This window comes from Squalius cephalus (genome assembly GCF_949319135.1).
Source record: "Squalius cephalus genome assembly, chromosome: 10".
Lineage (NCBI taxonomy): Eukaryota > Metazoa > Chordata > Actinopteri > Cypriniformes > Leuciscidae > Squalius > Squalius cephalus.
The window spans coordinates 32,257,590-32,274,694 of record NC_137131.1 but is presented as its reverse complement, the minus strand read 5'-3'; the positions used below and the strand labels follow the sequence as shown (position 1 = coordinate 32,274,694).

At 39.7% G+C, this 17,105-nt stretch overlaps 1 protein-coding gene across 1 annotated transcript in view; it reads right to left on the bottom strand.

Moving 5' to 3' along the window:
- obsl1a (obscurin like cytoskeletal adaptor 1a) overlaps positions 1-17,105 on the bottom strand; it is a 44,852-nt gene that overhangs the window by 8,422 nt on the left and 19,325 nt on the right. The window contains exons 11-21 of the mRNA XM_079883279.1: positions 9,602-9,877; positions 9,217-9,492; positions 8,840-9,115; positions 8,352-8,621; positions 7,959-8,225; positions 7,608-7,877; positions 6,285-6,551; positions 5,694-5,960; positions 4,652-4,764; positions 4,410-4,563; positions 3,426-3,587 (exon numbers count right to left, since the gene is read on the bottom strand). Of these exons, the coding sequence (XP_079739405.1) occupies positions 3,426-3,587; positions 4,410-4,563; positions 4,652-4,764; positions 5,694-5,960; positions 6,285-6,551; positions 7,608-7,877; positions 7,959-8,225; positions 8,352-8,621; positions 8,840-9,115; positions 9,217-9,492; positions 9,602-9,877 (2,598 nt within the window). The remainder of the gene's footprint in view (positions 1-3,425; positions 3,588-4,409; positions 4,564-4,651; positions 4,765-5,693; positions 5,961-6,284; positions 6,552-7,607; positions 7,878-7,958; positions 8,226-8,351; positions 8,622-8,839; positions 9,116-9,216; positions 9,493-9,601; positions 9,878-17,105) is intronic.

Genomic DNA, 17,105 nt, shown 5'->3' with positions numbered 1-17,105 from the left:
TGTGAGTAAAAGTTATAGCGCCACCAACTGGCAGCAGGAAGTGTCACTTTCTAAATGCTTTTGACAAAAGTGAAGGGGTTAATTTTATGTACAGTCACAAAAATCAGTACACATATTGGTCTCATCGAGCCGGACAATTTTCTAATTTACAGTAATTAGCTCCGAGTAACAGGAAGTCAGATATTTTGGTTTGAATGTGGATTTCTTTGCAAAATCAGCCTCTGTATTTTTACCCACTCCTCTTAAGTGGTTTATTTTATTCCCACCAAACTTTTTCAACATGATGAAAATACATTAAAGATGCTAAATTGTAAACAGATAATAAATATCTCAAACGGTTTTACTATGGCGAGGGATTAAAGTAATGTCAAAAAAGGAAACACTAAAAACCTCCTATCTTCTAAAAATGTAATTATACACCATTTATTTCTATATAAAATTATACAAATATCAGAACTAAACCCATTTTATTCTTTTTTATTTCAATTTAATAGTGGTTTATTTATTTTCTTATTTATATATATATATAAATAATCGTCGCTGCCCGATGAAACTCGCGTATGTCCAAAACGGTTACTTTTCAGGAAGTGAAAAAAACACCGTAATTTCAAAAGCAGTTGAACGTAGCGTTGTCATACTTGGTACGGCATCTTTAAATGTAACCATATTCTTTCCAGTGTAATGATATAATCCACATTTGACCAAAATCGAGTTTAAATGGACATGCGTGCATATTTTACAGTAACGGTGGTCGATACGCGTTCTTCCGATCATTAATTAGAATGGCCAAGTCGCGTTTCATATTGACAGATGAATAGGCTACGCTCAGTTTATTAAATAGCCTACGTCTCAGTTTATTAAATGTCTCTTGCAAACTATGAAGGGACAATGAATCAATACACTAATTGCTGACCCCAGGGCCGGCGCGTCCATATAGGCAAACTAAGCAATTGCCTAGAGCGGCACTTTTGTAAGGGCAGTAAAAATGTGTGCCAACCGGGAATGAACAATTCACAAAATAGGCTATAGGCTATGATCATATAATCATACATAATCAGAGAGTAGCCTTTTTCTTTTCGTTTTGAATTATTTCGTTTAAAGACTTTTCAAGCTTTGTGTATTTGATGTCTTTCTCATGTCTGTGTGGGGCATACACTGAGTTTCGTTAAGTTAGGATGAGATGCGCTTAACGTGCAATGCAAGTGACCGCGCAGGCGCCTCATTATATTGTCTGCTATATATTTGCTTCTTTTTTATTAAATCCACTCCAGGCAATTGGTTGATGAAAAATTGATTAAAATTAAGATACAATTTATACAAAACGAAATTCACTTTAAAGAAAGTCTTTCTACAAAACAAAACTTAATGAAGTGGTCAAAATCATGTCTGACCCGTCTCAAATTGTGCATCCTATTACTCGTGCTGTTCACTTTTCATACTTTCAACAGTATAGTAGACCTACAGACTCTATTTGTACAAATTGCTGCACATTCATTTAATTCTGCATTTTGCACATACAAGTTGAAAGGCTTCAAATCAAGTTCACGGATAATTGTGCGTGCATTTATTAATCATTATAATAGGCTACTAAAATCATAACAAAGTAGGCTATGCTATGTACAAAAAAATACAGCCATTTCTGTTTTGTTTTTTTCTTTTAAACAAAAAAAAAAAGCTGCACCCTTTTTTTACATTACATCTTTCATTCCGAAATAGAATAATGAATGAACGAAAAAGTGCATGGACCCGACAGGCTATTAGCCTTTTTACCCGTTATTAATCTAAATTAATCTCGTTTTTAATTTAACGTAATTTTGTTTTTCTTTAGGCCTATTTAAATTTCGTTTTTCTTCATTTAAATTTCGGGTTTTTCTTTATTTAAATTTAGTTTTTTCTTTATTTAAATTTTGTTTTTCTTTATTTAAAATTTGTTATTCTTTATTTAAATCTACCCTTTACTGTGTCAGTAATTTATTAGTCAGAAAAATATTAGACTACCTTAAAAGTATTGCTTAAGTTAACAGACCCGTGCGTTAACATCTCCACAATAAACAGTGACAATTACTTCGTCTAGACCATTTACCGGTAAATAACAGTTGTGAATATATTGCGAATATATAATAAACTTGAACAGTGGTCAAAAACAAACGTTTGCTGATACTTTACCTCACAGAGTTATTCGCTATCCAAGGCTGAGCTTCCAGAGACGCTTAGACCGGCGAGATGCCTCCACAGGGCGGGAGATACGCGGCGTGATTGACAGCTTTGACACCAAATGGATATACGTGAAAATCAGATGACATGATTTCACAATTTTTCATTGGTCATTTAGATATGTGAAGCATACTGTATACGGAAATGAACCTGGACATTCTATCTGTCGAAAACTCAAAATCGGCAAAATGGACATACGTGGTTTTCATCAGACAGCGACGATATATAAATATAGCTGCGATGGAGGGCCCAAGCCGGTGACACCGCCACCCCGGTGGCTTTAGTGTAACTAAAGGCACCAGGGTGGCGGTGCCACCGGCTTGGGCCCGCAATCACTGCTCGCAGTTATATTTTTGTTTTGTTTTTAAGTACAGTTTATTTTCTTTTTGTTTTGTTTTGCCGGGTTGTTTTCTATATTGTTTTTCTTGAACTTTGGTTTCGTCTAATGTCTAGGTTTATTTTGTGGTAAATTCTGTTTTGTGTGATTTACTTGTGGGCATTTTTCATGTTTATAATTTATAATATAAGTTTGTAAGTAGTTGTTTCTCCTTCATCCCCGGTCCTGTTATTTTGGTGCCACTAGTCGCTGATTGTCAGCTTGAGCGGCGGAAGGCACCGTTAGGGGGCTGGAGTATTATAGCTGCCATATTTGGTGGCTGTGTTTTAGTTTTCTTTTCATTATTTTGTGTACTTTATTTGATTGTTAATGCGAGTCCCTTTCATCTCTCTCCAGGAGCCAGTGAGAAGTTGGCGCGGAACGGGGGAGGCTAGCTGCTTCCTTCGAGTGGTGTGCGACCCCGGGTGCTGTGTGTGCCTCCCTGTGTGGTGACAAAACGTCCTTATGGTGTGGGTGTGCTGGTTTGATTTGCTGTGACTTGAGGTGGGTTTGGACAACCTCTGGAATTGCAGCCGGCCTGCCCTGTTCCCGCCAAGCTTGGCTCGGAGGAAGTATTTGCTATGGTGTGAGAGTCTTGAGAGCGAGTTTTATTGGTGTTGATAATTTTATAATAAAGTATTTTTGTACTGTCCCTCGCGTCTCCAGTTATCTGCCTGTCCAAATGGTAACACTTACCTGTGTGTCTTCCTTGGGAGTTATTTCCCTGGTGCCCCCCCAGGGTGGCGTAGTCGGATTAAATTATTAGAGATTAACTGTTCCCTAAACTTGAATTACTGCCACATATATTTACAACATTAGTTCAGTTTATCCTCACCCTCTGTACGAGTCTTGATTGTGGTAGTGGGACGTATCCTGCTGCCATTTTTGTACCATTCCCCAGGCATATCTTCCATAGACAGCTCACACATAAAGACAGCATTCTGGTCCTCCTTAATCCAAAGATCCTCCAAGCCAGTTATGATCTCTAATTCATGTTCTGAAAACAATGTGGAGACAAGCTTGGAAGAATATAAGTGGTCATATTTAAGGCACAGATTATCTGATGAGCAATTGCATAAAAATCACTGTCACAAATCACTGACATAGAAGCGACAATGATAAAGGACAACAAAGTATATGCTAGCACAAAACATACTTCTACCTTGGAACAACAGATTTTTAAATATTCAAGAGTTACCAGTATTAGTACAACTGTGGGCCCTTACATAGAACATGATCTTATTAAATTTGGCATGATACAGAAATTGTGACCAATGTTATTATTATATTATGATTTCTAATGGATAATTGAACATGAAAAAAGGAAACAAGGACAGCCTATTTGATCCATCTGTTGTGGATTGGATTGTGAAAAATCAGCATTGCATAATGGAATGGAAGCAGATCTGAATGTGATTGGCTTAACTGCAGTATATAGCCTAGTCATAAATATCAAGGGAGCCATATCACAGGAATAGCAAGTTATGACTTTTTACAAGGCCAAAAATATTTTATAAAGATAATGTATAGACGGATGAATGATTCACAGAGACCAGTAATATGTTTTGATTTCATGCCATGTTTAACGCCAGCTAACCATTCATGATAATAAAATATTAGCAAAAGTAGTGAGCCTCTTCTTTTTTATCCATCTTGAATTTTGAGTAGAAGCTTAAGCAACCAGAAAAATGTCTAGTCTCAACTAAAATCCTTCCCAAAACAACAGGACAATTTCACTGCTAGTGTGCATTCTCTCAAAGTTTCCAAAAAGCAACAAGCTGGAAAATGTGATGAAAACTGAAGTGATATATAGGCTTACCATAGACCTCAAGTTTACAGGAAGTGCTGAGATCACCTATTTCACAAGTATAAAGGCCTGAGTCACTGATGCTGGATTCCAAGATCTGTAAACAGCGCTTACGCCCCATGGAATAAATCCTTAAAGTCTTACTGGATTTCAGCTCCAACCCATTCTGCCAATCAATCCATAGAGAGTTTAGTGAGAAAAAGTGAAAACATATTTAGGAAGGTACAGTGCATTATTTATTTATTTAGCAATACCTTCTGCCATTTGACATCCACATTTGGTCTAGACAGCTCACACTCCAAAATGACTGAAGATTCCTCCTCAAGTCTGACATCAGACAGCTTCTTAATGATCATTACTGGTGTTTCTAAGATTTTGATGCACTAAGCTTGTTATTTTTGGCAATTATGTGACAAATATAAATCCCCCAAAAAAATATTGATATTTATATACAGTGCTATGCATAAGTTTAGACACCCATGCTAAAGTTGACTTAAAAGAGGAATAAAAAATCATCTTTTGGAAATTGAACTTAATGCCTTAATTAAAAAAATTAGGAAAAATCCAACCTTTAAGGACACCAATTTTCTTTGTGAATGAATAATGTATCGTAAATAAATAAATGTTCTTCCTTAAAATACAGGGTGCATAAGTTTGGACACCCCTATGTTAAATTCCCATAGAGGCAGGCAGATTTTTATTTTTAAAGGCCAGTTACTTCATGGATCCAGGATACTATGCATCCTGATAAAGTTCCCTTGGCCTTTGGAATTAAAATAGCCGCACATCATCACATAGCCTTCACCATACCTAGAGATTGGCATGGTTTTATTTCAGTTAGCCTAATAGCTGGTTTGATTTGCATTGAGAGATGATCTTGTGATGATGTGGGGCTATTTTAGTTCCAAAGGCCAAGGGAACTTTATCAGGATGCATAGTATCCTGGATCCATGAAGTAACTGGCCTTTAAAAATAAAAATCTGCCTGCCTCTATGGGAATTTAACATAGGGGTGTCCAAACTTATACACCCTGTATTTTAAGGAAGAACATTTATTTATTTACGATACATTATTCATTCACAAAGAAAATTGGTGTCCTTAAAGGTTGGATTTTTCCTAATTTTTTTAATTAAGGCATGAAGTTCAATTTCCAAAAGATGATTTTTTATTCCTCTTTTAAGTCAACTTTAGCATGGGTGTCTAAACTTATGCATAGCACTGTATATATATATATACACACACACTATTAGTTTTTGTTGAATCCCAAGCATAAATGTTTCTCCCCTATATACCGACCTTTGACTACCAGTCTGGCAGTAGTTCTCAGACCTTCTGCAGAGAAGACAATGCTACCCGTGTCCTCTAATGTGAGGTTGGAGAGAGTGAGGCCATGTACTAGTCCATTGGAACTAACACGCCAGTTGTTATTGGGTTTGACACGCAGACCATCTTTTTGCCACACACCCTCCACATCAGCATGAGAAAGTTCCACCTCGAAGGACGCTGTCTCTCTCTCAAATGTCTCAATGTCCATCAGCCCCTTGCGTATGACAATCTTCCTCGCTTTAAATAGTAGCATAGCTTATTTAGAATGCAATAATGCTTCTAATAAAAACTGAATACAAATTTTACATAATGTACAGACAAGTTCAGAACTGTTAGGCCAGGGACCAGAACTATAGCTGATGCTTAAATTGAAATGCCTGCCAAGATTTTACATGCATTATTTTACTCAATATTATCATTGGATTGTATACTGTTTCAGCAGAGTTATATTTAGTTAAGCTAAAACTCCAAATGCCCCTTTAAGTAATTCATGTGGCTTTGATAATTTCTCTAAACAATCAAGAGACATGCTCAGAGTTAAACATGCTCAAGGCCACTTACGCTCCACATTGAGCTTGACCTGCGCACGGTCATGGAGGGTCTCACAGCGGTATGTCCCTCGATCAGACAGATTGAGGTTACTGATGGCCAAGATACGTTTACAGCCATTCTGGACGAGTTTATGTCTGGGTCCTGGCTGGATCACCACCCCCTGCCTCATCCACTGCACCTCTCCAGACTCCAGACTCACTTCTGTCTCTAATGTAGCCTCTCCAAACTCCTCAGCCATCACTGCCTCCATTCTCCTTGTAAACAATACCTGTGCCTCTGCATGTAAATGTAAAAGGTTACTAAGTTACAAAGTCAAACATTTACAATTTTTGCCCCCTGAATATTAGAGGAAAAAAACAAAACTGCCATTGAAATTAAACTTTCAACCAATCTTGAGAAATAATCACAAACACTGATAATTTCCTAATAATTATATTAAACTTCATCCAAAAATGAAAATTCTATCATTTTGTTATCATAAAAGAAAATAGTTACGTCTTAATCTTCAATTAGATTACATTTATTTTTAAAGCACATTTAAATACAACGCATATTGTTTCAAAATGCTGTACACGCTCAGTAAACCATCAAATAAAACAACAAATTCACAAAACATCAATCAATGATAAAATGTAGAACCCTAGACACTATTAAATGCTAAATAATAATACTATATTTTAAGAGCTGATTTATATAGAAGCTTGTTTCCCCCACAGAATAAATAAAATTAAAAGATAATTGTGAATTTTTATCTTACAAAGTTTATATCTCGCAAATCTGACTTTTTTTCTCAGAATTGCATGATATAAAGTTGCAATTACGAGTTAAAATGTCAGAATTTCGAGATAAAAACTCACAATTATAAACTCGCAATTGTGAGTTGTAAAGTCAGAATTGCGGGATATAAACTTGCAATTATGAGAAATTTATATATAGTATATTTATACTATATATAGATATATAGAAATATATAGAAATATAGAGTTTATATCTGGCAATTCTGACTTTATAATTTACAATTGAACAGACCAAAACTGATGTCACTATTTGCTGAAAAAGTCCCTTCCACTGTTGCTGTCAAATCTCAATCATGGCTACAGTCTGTTCATCAAGGAACTATTACATGGCTTTAGAAGACTTGGAATACAGTACACATATTTAAGTTCTTGTTTGTAGAAATAATGCCCTTTTAATGGCTGTTTTTTTTCTTTCTGTTTTCTGTATTTTAATGCCTGGTGTGTGTGTGTGTGTGTGTGTGTGTGTGTGCGCGCGTGCGTGTGTGTGTGTGTGTGTGTGCTTGTTGTTTTTTTAGTATAATGAACATTTACATACCCTGGACCTTGAGACTGGCTTTAGAAATGATACCCTCAGCCTCTGCAGTGATCCGGGATGAATCAAGTAGCTGGACCTTCCGGATAATCAGAGTATGGCAGAGGCTGTTTTGTTCAATATGGAAGCGATCACTGGTTTTGATGAGTTGTCCATCCATGAGCCAGACCAACTGAACATCATCAGGGGAGACCACACACTTAAAGGTAGCATCCTCACCCTCCATGACTGTGGTATTGTGAAGCTCTGTGAGGAATTCCACCACACGAGGCACTGCAGAGGGAAAGCAGATGGAGGTTATTGACTAAGTGTGTTGTTTAGTATCTTCCAACAAGTAACTTGTTTCACACTTACATTCCACCCTTACTCTGGCACTGGTGCAGTCATCTTTGGACTCACAAGCATACTCTCCGGCATCTTCTTTGCTGATACGATGGATTGTGAGACTCCTCTCCGTCTCGTTGGCACGGATAGAGAAGCGACGGCTGGGTATGATCTCCACTCCATCCTTCTTCCACTGGACATCTGATTTAGCTTTGCATATCTCACAGCATAGTGTGATCATACCATCTTTATGGGCCACTGTGTCAACCAGCGGCTTCACAAATTTAATACGCATATCTGTAACGCATAAAGGTTACATGGTTATTATTATACATTGTATGAGTTGCAATGCTACTATGACTTTCCTTTAAAAGCTGAATATCTGTTCATGTCACAAGTAAAAGCATGATTGCAGCTACCAACCTCTGACCAGGAGACTGAAGTGCATCTCATCCGTGTTTGCATCACATGTGTACTCTCCACTGTCGAGCTTCTTTAATGGGTCAATGGTGAAAGTGCGGGTTAGGCCCAGGCTGGCTATGTGGAAACGTTCTCCACTGAATGGAGTCCAGTCTTTAAGCCACCGCACTTGAGCATTAGGTCTGGAAACCATGGCAGTAAGAGTGACAGCCTCTGCCTCATAACCAGTGACCAAGTTCACCTCTTCTTTGTTGAGGAACTCAACGGGAGGCTCTGGAGAAAAATACAACACGTAAGGCACATGAGGTCTTATTGCGTTTTGCATGTAAGTGGGGCAATGACACAAAGAGTGTCCAAGATAAAGAAAAATCTAGTTTAAAACTAAATTTATTCATGTTAGTTTTATATGGTTTTGAAATACTTCAATACCATTCAAAAAATGTTTCAATTAAACACAATTATTGTATAAAAAAGGAAAATAAATACAGTACCTTGAACTTTAACAACAGTTATCATTTTGTCATCAACAGCATCACACATGTATTTCCCAGAGTCAGAAAGGAGGATGTTGGTTAAGGTCAGTTTCCGGAGTGTTCCGTGGCTTTCAATATCCGTGCGCTCATCAGGGACCAGTGGTTTATCATTGAATAGCCACTTTACTGGTGCGTTGGCTCGAGAAACTTCACAAGCTAAGATGAGGTCATCTCCTGTCACCATCTCCTGATAATCAGGATCACCAGAATTGCCAATGATCTTCACTAATGGCTCTGGAGGAGAGAGAGTTCAAAAGTCTGTGTCATCATACCTTTTGTTTGCTTTAGCGCTCATGCACAGGTTCAAATCAATACAACTGAAAGACACTTTTTACCTTGTACTGTGACATGAAATGAAATTGTATCATCTTTAGTATCAAGGATATATTCTCCAGAGTCCTGCAACTCTGCACAGAGAATGACCAGGGATCTGAATGTCCCTTCCTCCTCAAAACAGAAGCGCTCATTCTCCTTAATAGGGCTGCCATTTTTATACCAGTTGACTACACCATTGGCCGCAGACAGCTCACACTCCAATACAGCGTCATCATATAACACAACCTTGTGCTCATTCTTGATCTGATCTTTATTCAGGATTTTTACTGGTGCCTCTGGAAGAGAGAAATATTAAAAAAATATTTTAGTGAAAAAAAAAGAGTAATACTTTTTTTTTTAAAAGACATGTAATTAAGGTAACCAGGTAGTGTTTTAACATCATACCAGTAATTTTGACTTTAAAATCTATTGTGTCATCAATGGCATTGCAGGTGTATATCCCAGAATCCTTCAGAGCTGGAAAATGGATCGTTAGCTTGCGTATGAGGCCATTCTCAGTAATTGTGATGTTGCTGCTCTCTTCCACCTTTACTCCATCTTTCATCCAGCACACCTTTGCATTATCATGAGAAACCTCAAGCTCTAGGACTACAGGATCACCAGCAATACTCTCTGTAATGCTGCCTAGGTCCTTGGAGCAAGAAAGTTTAACAGGGGGCTCTGTGGAAAAAAGTCTCATCAACAACACTTTACAAAAAGCAATCATTTTTGTTTGGCATTTCAATATCTTTATAATACAAGTCTCAAAGTCCTTTTATGTGTCAGACCAATTGGTTTAAAAGACCCTACCAATGTTGCTGATATATTTTAAAAAATATATATATACAAAATTATAAAAATATAACAAATCAATTAACTGAAAAAAACTCTCAATCCGAACTATTAAGGCGGTTAGCTATAAAACCAAAATGAACAAAATAATGTGTCTGGATATCATAACACAATAATCACTCTGAATATATTTTACTGTCTATTTCAGTACTACAGTAGATGTAACTGAATTGTATTTCCTTTTGAGGGAACTCCAACTGCGTCGATATGACACTTTGGGGAACCGCCCCTTAGCGTAGCGCGTCTGAAGTATGAATGAAACTAGTCCAATCCTATTGGTGTTGCATGATGACGTAGAGTGTGACGGCACACCTGGAAGCTACAAAGGGACGCCGTCACACAACAGTGTTAGCTTTCGCTCTTCAGCAAGCGCTCTCTGTTGTGTGAAACATCTGTTTGTTGTTGTTTGTCCTATAGATATATCAAAAGAAAACAGATGGCAAGCAAGCAGTTTCATCATATGTGCATCATATATCACACGATATGTGTGTTTACTGTTTGGGAGCGCAGCACAGCCGGGCAGCCCTCGAGCCTGGCATTTGATGAAGCCGGCCAGGCTCGTGCTCCCCGCCGAGGTAGAGCGTTGGCTCAGATCGTGGGGCTAGCAGAGAGAGCTAGCAGACGTGATCAAGACTGCTTCGGCAATTTCTCGATCCTCGTCTGATAGCTCGGATCCCCTCCTTCCCCGTGCGGAAGCCTGCCCCACGGCTTCTTCCGCTCGGGTCGAGAATCCTGTGCTGCAGCTCTCTGATTCTGAGGAATTAGACGTGCTCAGCATCGTAGAAGGGAATTTTAATGAACTTCGGGACACATCAGTTTCCAGCGAATGCTCGCTGCTCTGTCCACCCCACAGGCTTGTGGTCAGGCAGCGTACGCGTCCGCAAAACGAGAGTCGTTTTCAATTATTCCCTGCCGGTCCTCCGCTTCAGGGTATCGTCAAGAGCTCTCACAAAACACTTGACACCAGCCCCGAGGGTGAATTTTGCATTTCACACTGTAGAAAAGGGGTACAGACTGCAGTTCCATGTTTGCCCACCGAAGTTCAACAGGGTGGTTTGGACTGCAGTGGACCCAGAGCAGGGTCGAGTATTTGAACAGGAAGTTCACTCGCTGCTGGCAAAAGAGGCCATAGAGTATGTCCCTCCACCAGACAGGGAGTCCGCGTTCTACAGCCGGTACTTCATAGTTCCAACTCGGACCAGAGTTTCCACATGGGACCTGGCAGTGGTTCTCGAAGGATTGGTTGAGGCCCCCTTTGAACCACTGGAGTTGGCTGAGGCTAAGAACCTGTCGCTTAAGGTGGTCTTTCTCTTTGCCATTACTTCTCTTAAGAGAGTAGGAGATCTCCAGGCACTCTCCATATCTCCTCAGTGCCTGGAGTTTGCTCCTAGGAGGGTTAAGGCCATCTTGCACCCTAGACCGGGCTACGTTCCGAAGGTGCCGTCTAATTTGGCAAGGTCGACAGTTCTACAGGTATTTCATCCCCCACCTCATGTGACAGTGGAGGAGGATAGACTTCATCTGCTCTGCCCTGTTAGAGCACTCGACATATATGTTCAGAGATCTTCTCAGTGGAGAAAGGCGGACCAGTTGCTGGTGTGTTTCGGGTCGCCAGGAAGGGGCTTCCCGCATCCAAGCAGACCATCAGTAACTGGACTGTTCAGGCTATTTCCCTGGCCTATCAGGTGCGCAGTTTGCCTTCACCTTTGGCTGTGAGGGATCACTCTACCAGAGGCATGGCCCTCCTTTCAGGAGTACCAATTCATGAGATATGTGATGCGGCTGGCTGGGCCACTCCGCACGCATTCACAAGATTTTATAGTCTGGACCTCCCATCGACACCTGGTGCACGAGTGCTCTTTTCCTAGTTGTGCCTGAGACAGCTTCACACTGGGATAGGCAGGTGTTGTTGTGGCATAGTGGGTACTTGTTCCCCAAAGTGTCGTATCGACGCAGTTTAAGTTCCCTCGAAAGGGAACGTCTCGCGTTATGACTGTAACCCTTGTTCCCTGAGAAAGGGAACGAGAACTTCGTCCCTCTGCCATGCCTCCTCCTGCCTGGGACCTACTTGCTTCATTGTGAAGCTAACACTGTTGTGTGACGGCGTCCCTTTGTAGCTTCCAGGTGTGTCGTCACACTCTACATCATTACGCAACACCAATAGGATTGGACTAGTTTCATTCATAATTCAGACGCATTACGCTAAGGGGCGGTTCCCCAAAGTGTCATATCGACGCAGTTCGAGTTCCCTTTCTCAGGGAACAAGGGTTACAGTCGTAACCCGAGACATTTTCAGAATAGATTTTAGTTTTTTTTGTTTTTAATTCATATTAAACCACTATGTATAGTACTGTATATATATATATATATATATATATATATATATATATATATATATATATATATATATATATGTATATATATATATATATATATATATATATATATATATATATATATATATACACACACACTCACCTAAAGGATTATTAGGAACACTATACTAATACTGTGTTTGACCCCCTTTCGCCTTCAGAACTGCCTTAATTCTACATGGCATTGATTCAACAAGGTGCTGAAAGCATTCTTTAGAAATGTTGGCCCATATTGATAGGATAGCATCTTGCAGTTGATGGAGATTTGTGGGATGCACATCCAGGGCACGAAGCTCCCGTTCCACCACATCCCAAAGATGCTCTATTGGGTTGAGATCTGGTGACTGTGGGGGCCATTTTAGTACAGTAAACTCATTGTCATGTTCAAGAAACCAGTTTGAAATGATTCGAGCTTTGTGACATGGTGCATTATCCTGCTGGAAGTAGCCATCAGAGGATGGGTACATGGTGGTCATAAAGGGATGGACATGGTCAGAAACAATGCTCAGGTAGGCCGTGGCATTTAAACGATGCCCAATTGGCACTAAGGGGCCTAAAGTGTGCCAAGAAAACATCCCCCACACCATTACACCACCACCACCAGCCTGCACAGTGGTAACAAGGGTTGAGATCTGGTGACTGTGGGGGCCATTTTAGTACAGTAAACTCATTGTCATGTTAAAAAAAAACCAATTTGAAATGATTCGAGCTTTGTGACATGGTGCATTATCCTGCTGGAAGTAGCCATCAGAGGATGGGTACATGGTGGTCATAAAGGGATGGACATGGTCAGAAACAATGCTCAGGTAGGCCGTGGCATTTAAACGATGCCCATTTGGCACTAAGGGGCCTAAAGTGTGCCAAGAAAACATCCCCCACACCATTACACCACCACCACCAGCCTGCACAGTGGTAACAAGGCATGATGGATCCATGTTCTCATTCTGTTTACTCCAAATTCTGACTCTACCATCTGAATGTCTCAACAGAAATCGAGACTCATCAGACCAGGCAACATTTTTCCAGTCTTCAACTGTCCAATTTTGGTGAGCTCGTGCAAATTGTAGCCTCTTTTTCCTATTTGTAGTGGAGATGAGTGGTACCCGGTGGGGTCTTCTGCTGTTGTAGCCCATCCGCCTCAAGGTTGTGCGTGTTGTGGCTTCACAAATGCTTTTCTGCATACCTCGGTTGTAACGAGTGGTTATTTCAGTCAAAGTTGCTCTTCTATCAGCTTGAATCAGTCGGCCCATTCTCCTCTGACCTCTAGCATCAACAAGGCATTTTCGCCCACAGGACTGCCGCATACTGGATGTTTTTCCCTTTTCACACCATTCTTTGTAAACCCTAGAAATGGTTGTGCGTGAAAATCCCAGTAACTGAGCAGATTGTGAAATACTCAGACCGGCCCGTATGGCACCAACAACCATGCCACGCTCAAAATTGCTTAAATCACCTTTCTTTCCCATTCTGACATTCAGTTTGGAGTTCAGGAGATTGTCTTGACCAGGACCACACCCCTAAATGCATTGAAGCAACTGCCATGTGATTGGTTGATTAGATAATTGCATTAATGAGAAATTGAACAGGTGTTGCTAATAATCCTTTAGGTGAGTGTATATATATATATATATATATATATATATATATATATATATATATATATATACAGGTGCTGGTCATAAAATTAGAATATCATCAAAAAGTTGATTTATTTCAAGAATTCAACTTAACAGGTGAAACGAATATATTACTGTATATAGACTCATTACATGCAAAGTGAGATATTTCAAGCCTTTATTTGTTATAATATTGATGATTATGGCTTACAGCTTATGAAACCCACGAAATCAAAATCCCTGAAAATTAGAATATTACATGAAATCACACAGTAATTACACAGTAATACCATGTTCATTGAACCAGGTTTTGGTTATTTTGGCAGTGTGGGCAGGTGCAAATCCTGCTGGAAAATGAAGTCAGCATCTCCATAAAGCTTGTCTGCTGAAGGAAGCATGAAGTGCTCTGAAAATGTCCTGGTAGATGGCTGCGTTGAGTGGACAGCACAGTGGGCCAACACCAGCCGATGACATGGCTCCCCAAACCAACACAGACTGTGGAAACTTCACACTGGACTTCAAGCATCTTGGATTGTGTGCCTCTCCATTCTTCCTCCAGAGTCTGGGACCTTGGTTTCCAAATGAGATGCAAAATTTGCTCATCAGAAAAGAGGACTTTGGTCCACTGTGCTTTATTAAATCCAGAGTCAACGCAGCCGTCTACCAGGACATTTTCAGAGCACTTCATGCTTTCTTCATTTTCCAGCAGAATTTGCACCTGCCTACACTGCCAAAAGAAGCAAAACCTGGTTCAATGACCATGGTATTACTGTGTAATTACTGTGTGATTTCATGTAATATTCAAATTTTCTGGGATTTTGATTTTGTGGGTTTCATAAGCTGTAAGCCATAATCATCAAAATTATAACAAATAAAGGCTTGAAATATCTCACTTTGCATGTAATGAGTCTATATAATATATTAGTTTCACCTGTTAAGTTGAATTCTTGAAATAAATCAACTTTTTGATGATATTCTAATTTTATGACCAGCACCTGTATATATACAGTACCAGTCAAAAGTTTGGAAACATTACTATTTTTAATGTTTTTGAAAGAAGTCTCTTATGCTCATCAAGCCTGCAGTTAAAAAACAAAAAAACAAAAAAAAAACCAGTAATATTATGAAATATTATTACAATTTAAAATAATGGTTCTCTTTTTTAATATATTTTAAAATGTAATTTATTTTTGTGATGCAAAGCTGAATTTTCATCAGCAAGTACTCCAGTCTTTGGTGTCTTATGATCCTTCAGAAATCATTCTAATATGATGATTTGATACTCAGTTATTATCAATGATGGAAACAGTTGTGCTGTTTAATATATTTTTTTGGAATACTTTTTTCAGGATTCATTGATGAGTAAAACGTTAACAGCATTTATTCATAAAAACAGCATTTATTCAAAATAAAAACATTTCTAACAATATAAATCGTTACCATCACCTTTTATCAATTTAACGCATCCTTGTTGAATTAAAGTACTAATTTCTTAAAAAAAAAAATAGTTATTGTTCCCAAACTTTTGAACAGTAGTGTATATTGTTACAAAAGATTTCTATTCTAAATAAATACAGTTCTTTTTAACTTTTTATTCATCAAATAATCCTGAAAAAAGTATCTCAGGTTATAAAAAAAATATTAAGCAGCACAACTGTTTCCAACATTGATCATACATCAGCATATTAGAATGATTTCTGAAGGATCATAAGACACCAAAGACTGGAGTACTTGCTGATGAAAATTCAGCTTTGCATCACAAAAATAAATTACATTTTAAAGTATATTAAAAAAGAGAACCATTATTTTAAATTGTAATAATATTTCATAATATTACTGTTTTGTTTTTTTTGTTTTTTGTTTTTAACTGCAGGCTTGATGAGCATAAGAGACTTCTTTCAAAAACATTAAAAATAGTAATGTTTCCAAACTTTTGACTGGTACTGTATATATATATATACTACAGGTGTCACGTACTGCTCAGAGACACGAAGTAGGAGATCCAAATGCAGCTTTATTTTGTGGGGCAATCCAGAGGCGTAATCCAACATACAGGCTAGGGTCATACACAGGAAAGCAGTCCAAAACAAAGAAACAAACAAACAAACAAAACAGGCAGGGACCAGAGGCAAGAGAGTAATCCAGGGACCAGAGGCAAGAGAGTAATCCAGGAAACAGGGCAAGATATCCAAAAACAAGAAACAAGACAACCAGGGAAACGCTCAGAATGGCAGTGTAACACTTAACAGTACAACAAGACTTCGCGGTGAATGAATGAATGAACATGGTATAAATAGACAGACTAACAGGATGAGACACAGGTGAATGCAATCAGTGAATGAGGTACAGGTGAATGTGATCAGTGATGAGTCCGGGCAGTGAGTTATGGGAAATGTAGTTTGTGAGTGAAACATGATAGTCTGGTGTGGAGTGCCCTCTAGAGGCTTTCAAGGGCACTCCTGCTGGTTATCATTACATAGCCCCTCCCCAAAGAGCGGCTTCCAGACGCTCCAAAACTGTCCAGGTGGGAGGTGGCCCGGAGGCGGATCCGGGGGCGGGATGGAGGGCCAGGTCCGTGGAGCGGAAGAGGACCTTGAGACTGCAGTAATACAGGAGGCCAGGATGGAGCAGGTAGTGCAGGCGACCAGGGCGGAGCAGGCAACCAGGGCGGATCAGGCTGTGCAGGCGACCAGGGCGGAGCAGGCTGTGCAGGCGACCAGGGCGGAGCAGGCTGTGCAGGCGATCCTTCAGGCGGCCAAGGCGGAGATGACCCTTCAGGCGGCCAGGGCGGAGACGACCCTTCAGGCGGCCAGGGCACAGGAACAGACACCGGCTCAGGAACAGACACCGGCTCAGCGGAGACCATCTTGTCCGGAGACACTGGTTCGGCGGTGGCCATCTTGTCCGAAGACACAGGCGTGGTTTCGGCCATCTTGTCCGAAGACACAGGCGTGGAGTCGGCAATCTTGTCCGAAGACACAGGCTTGGAGTCGGCCATCTTGTCCGAAGACACAGGCGTGGAGTCGGCCATCTTGTCCGAAGACACAGGCGTGGAGTCGGCCATCT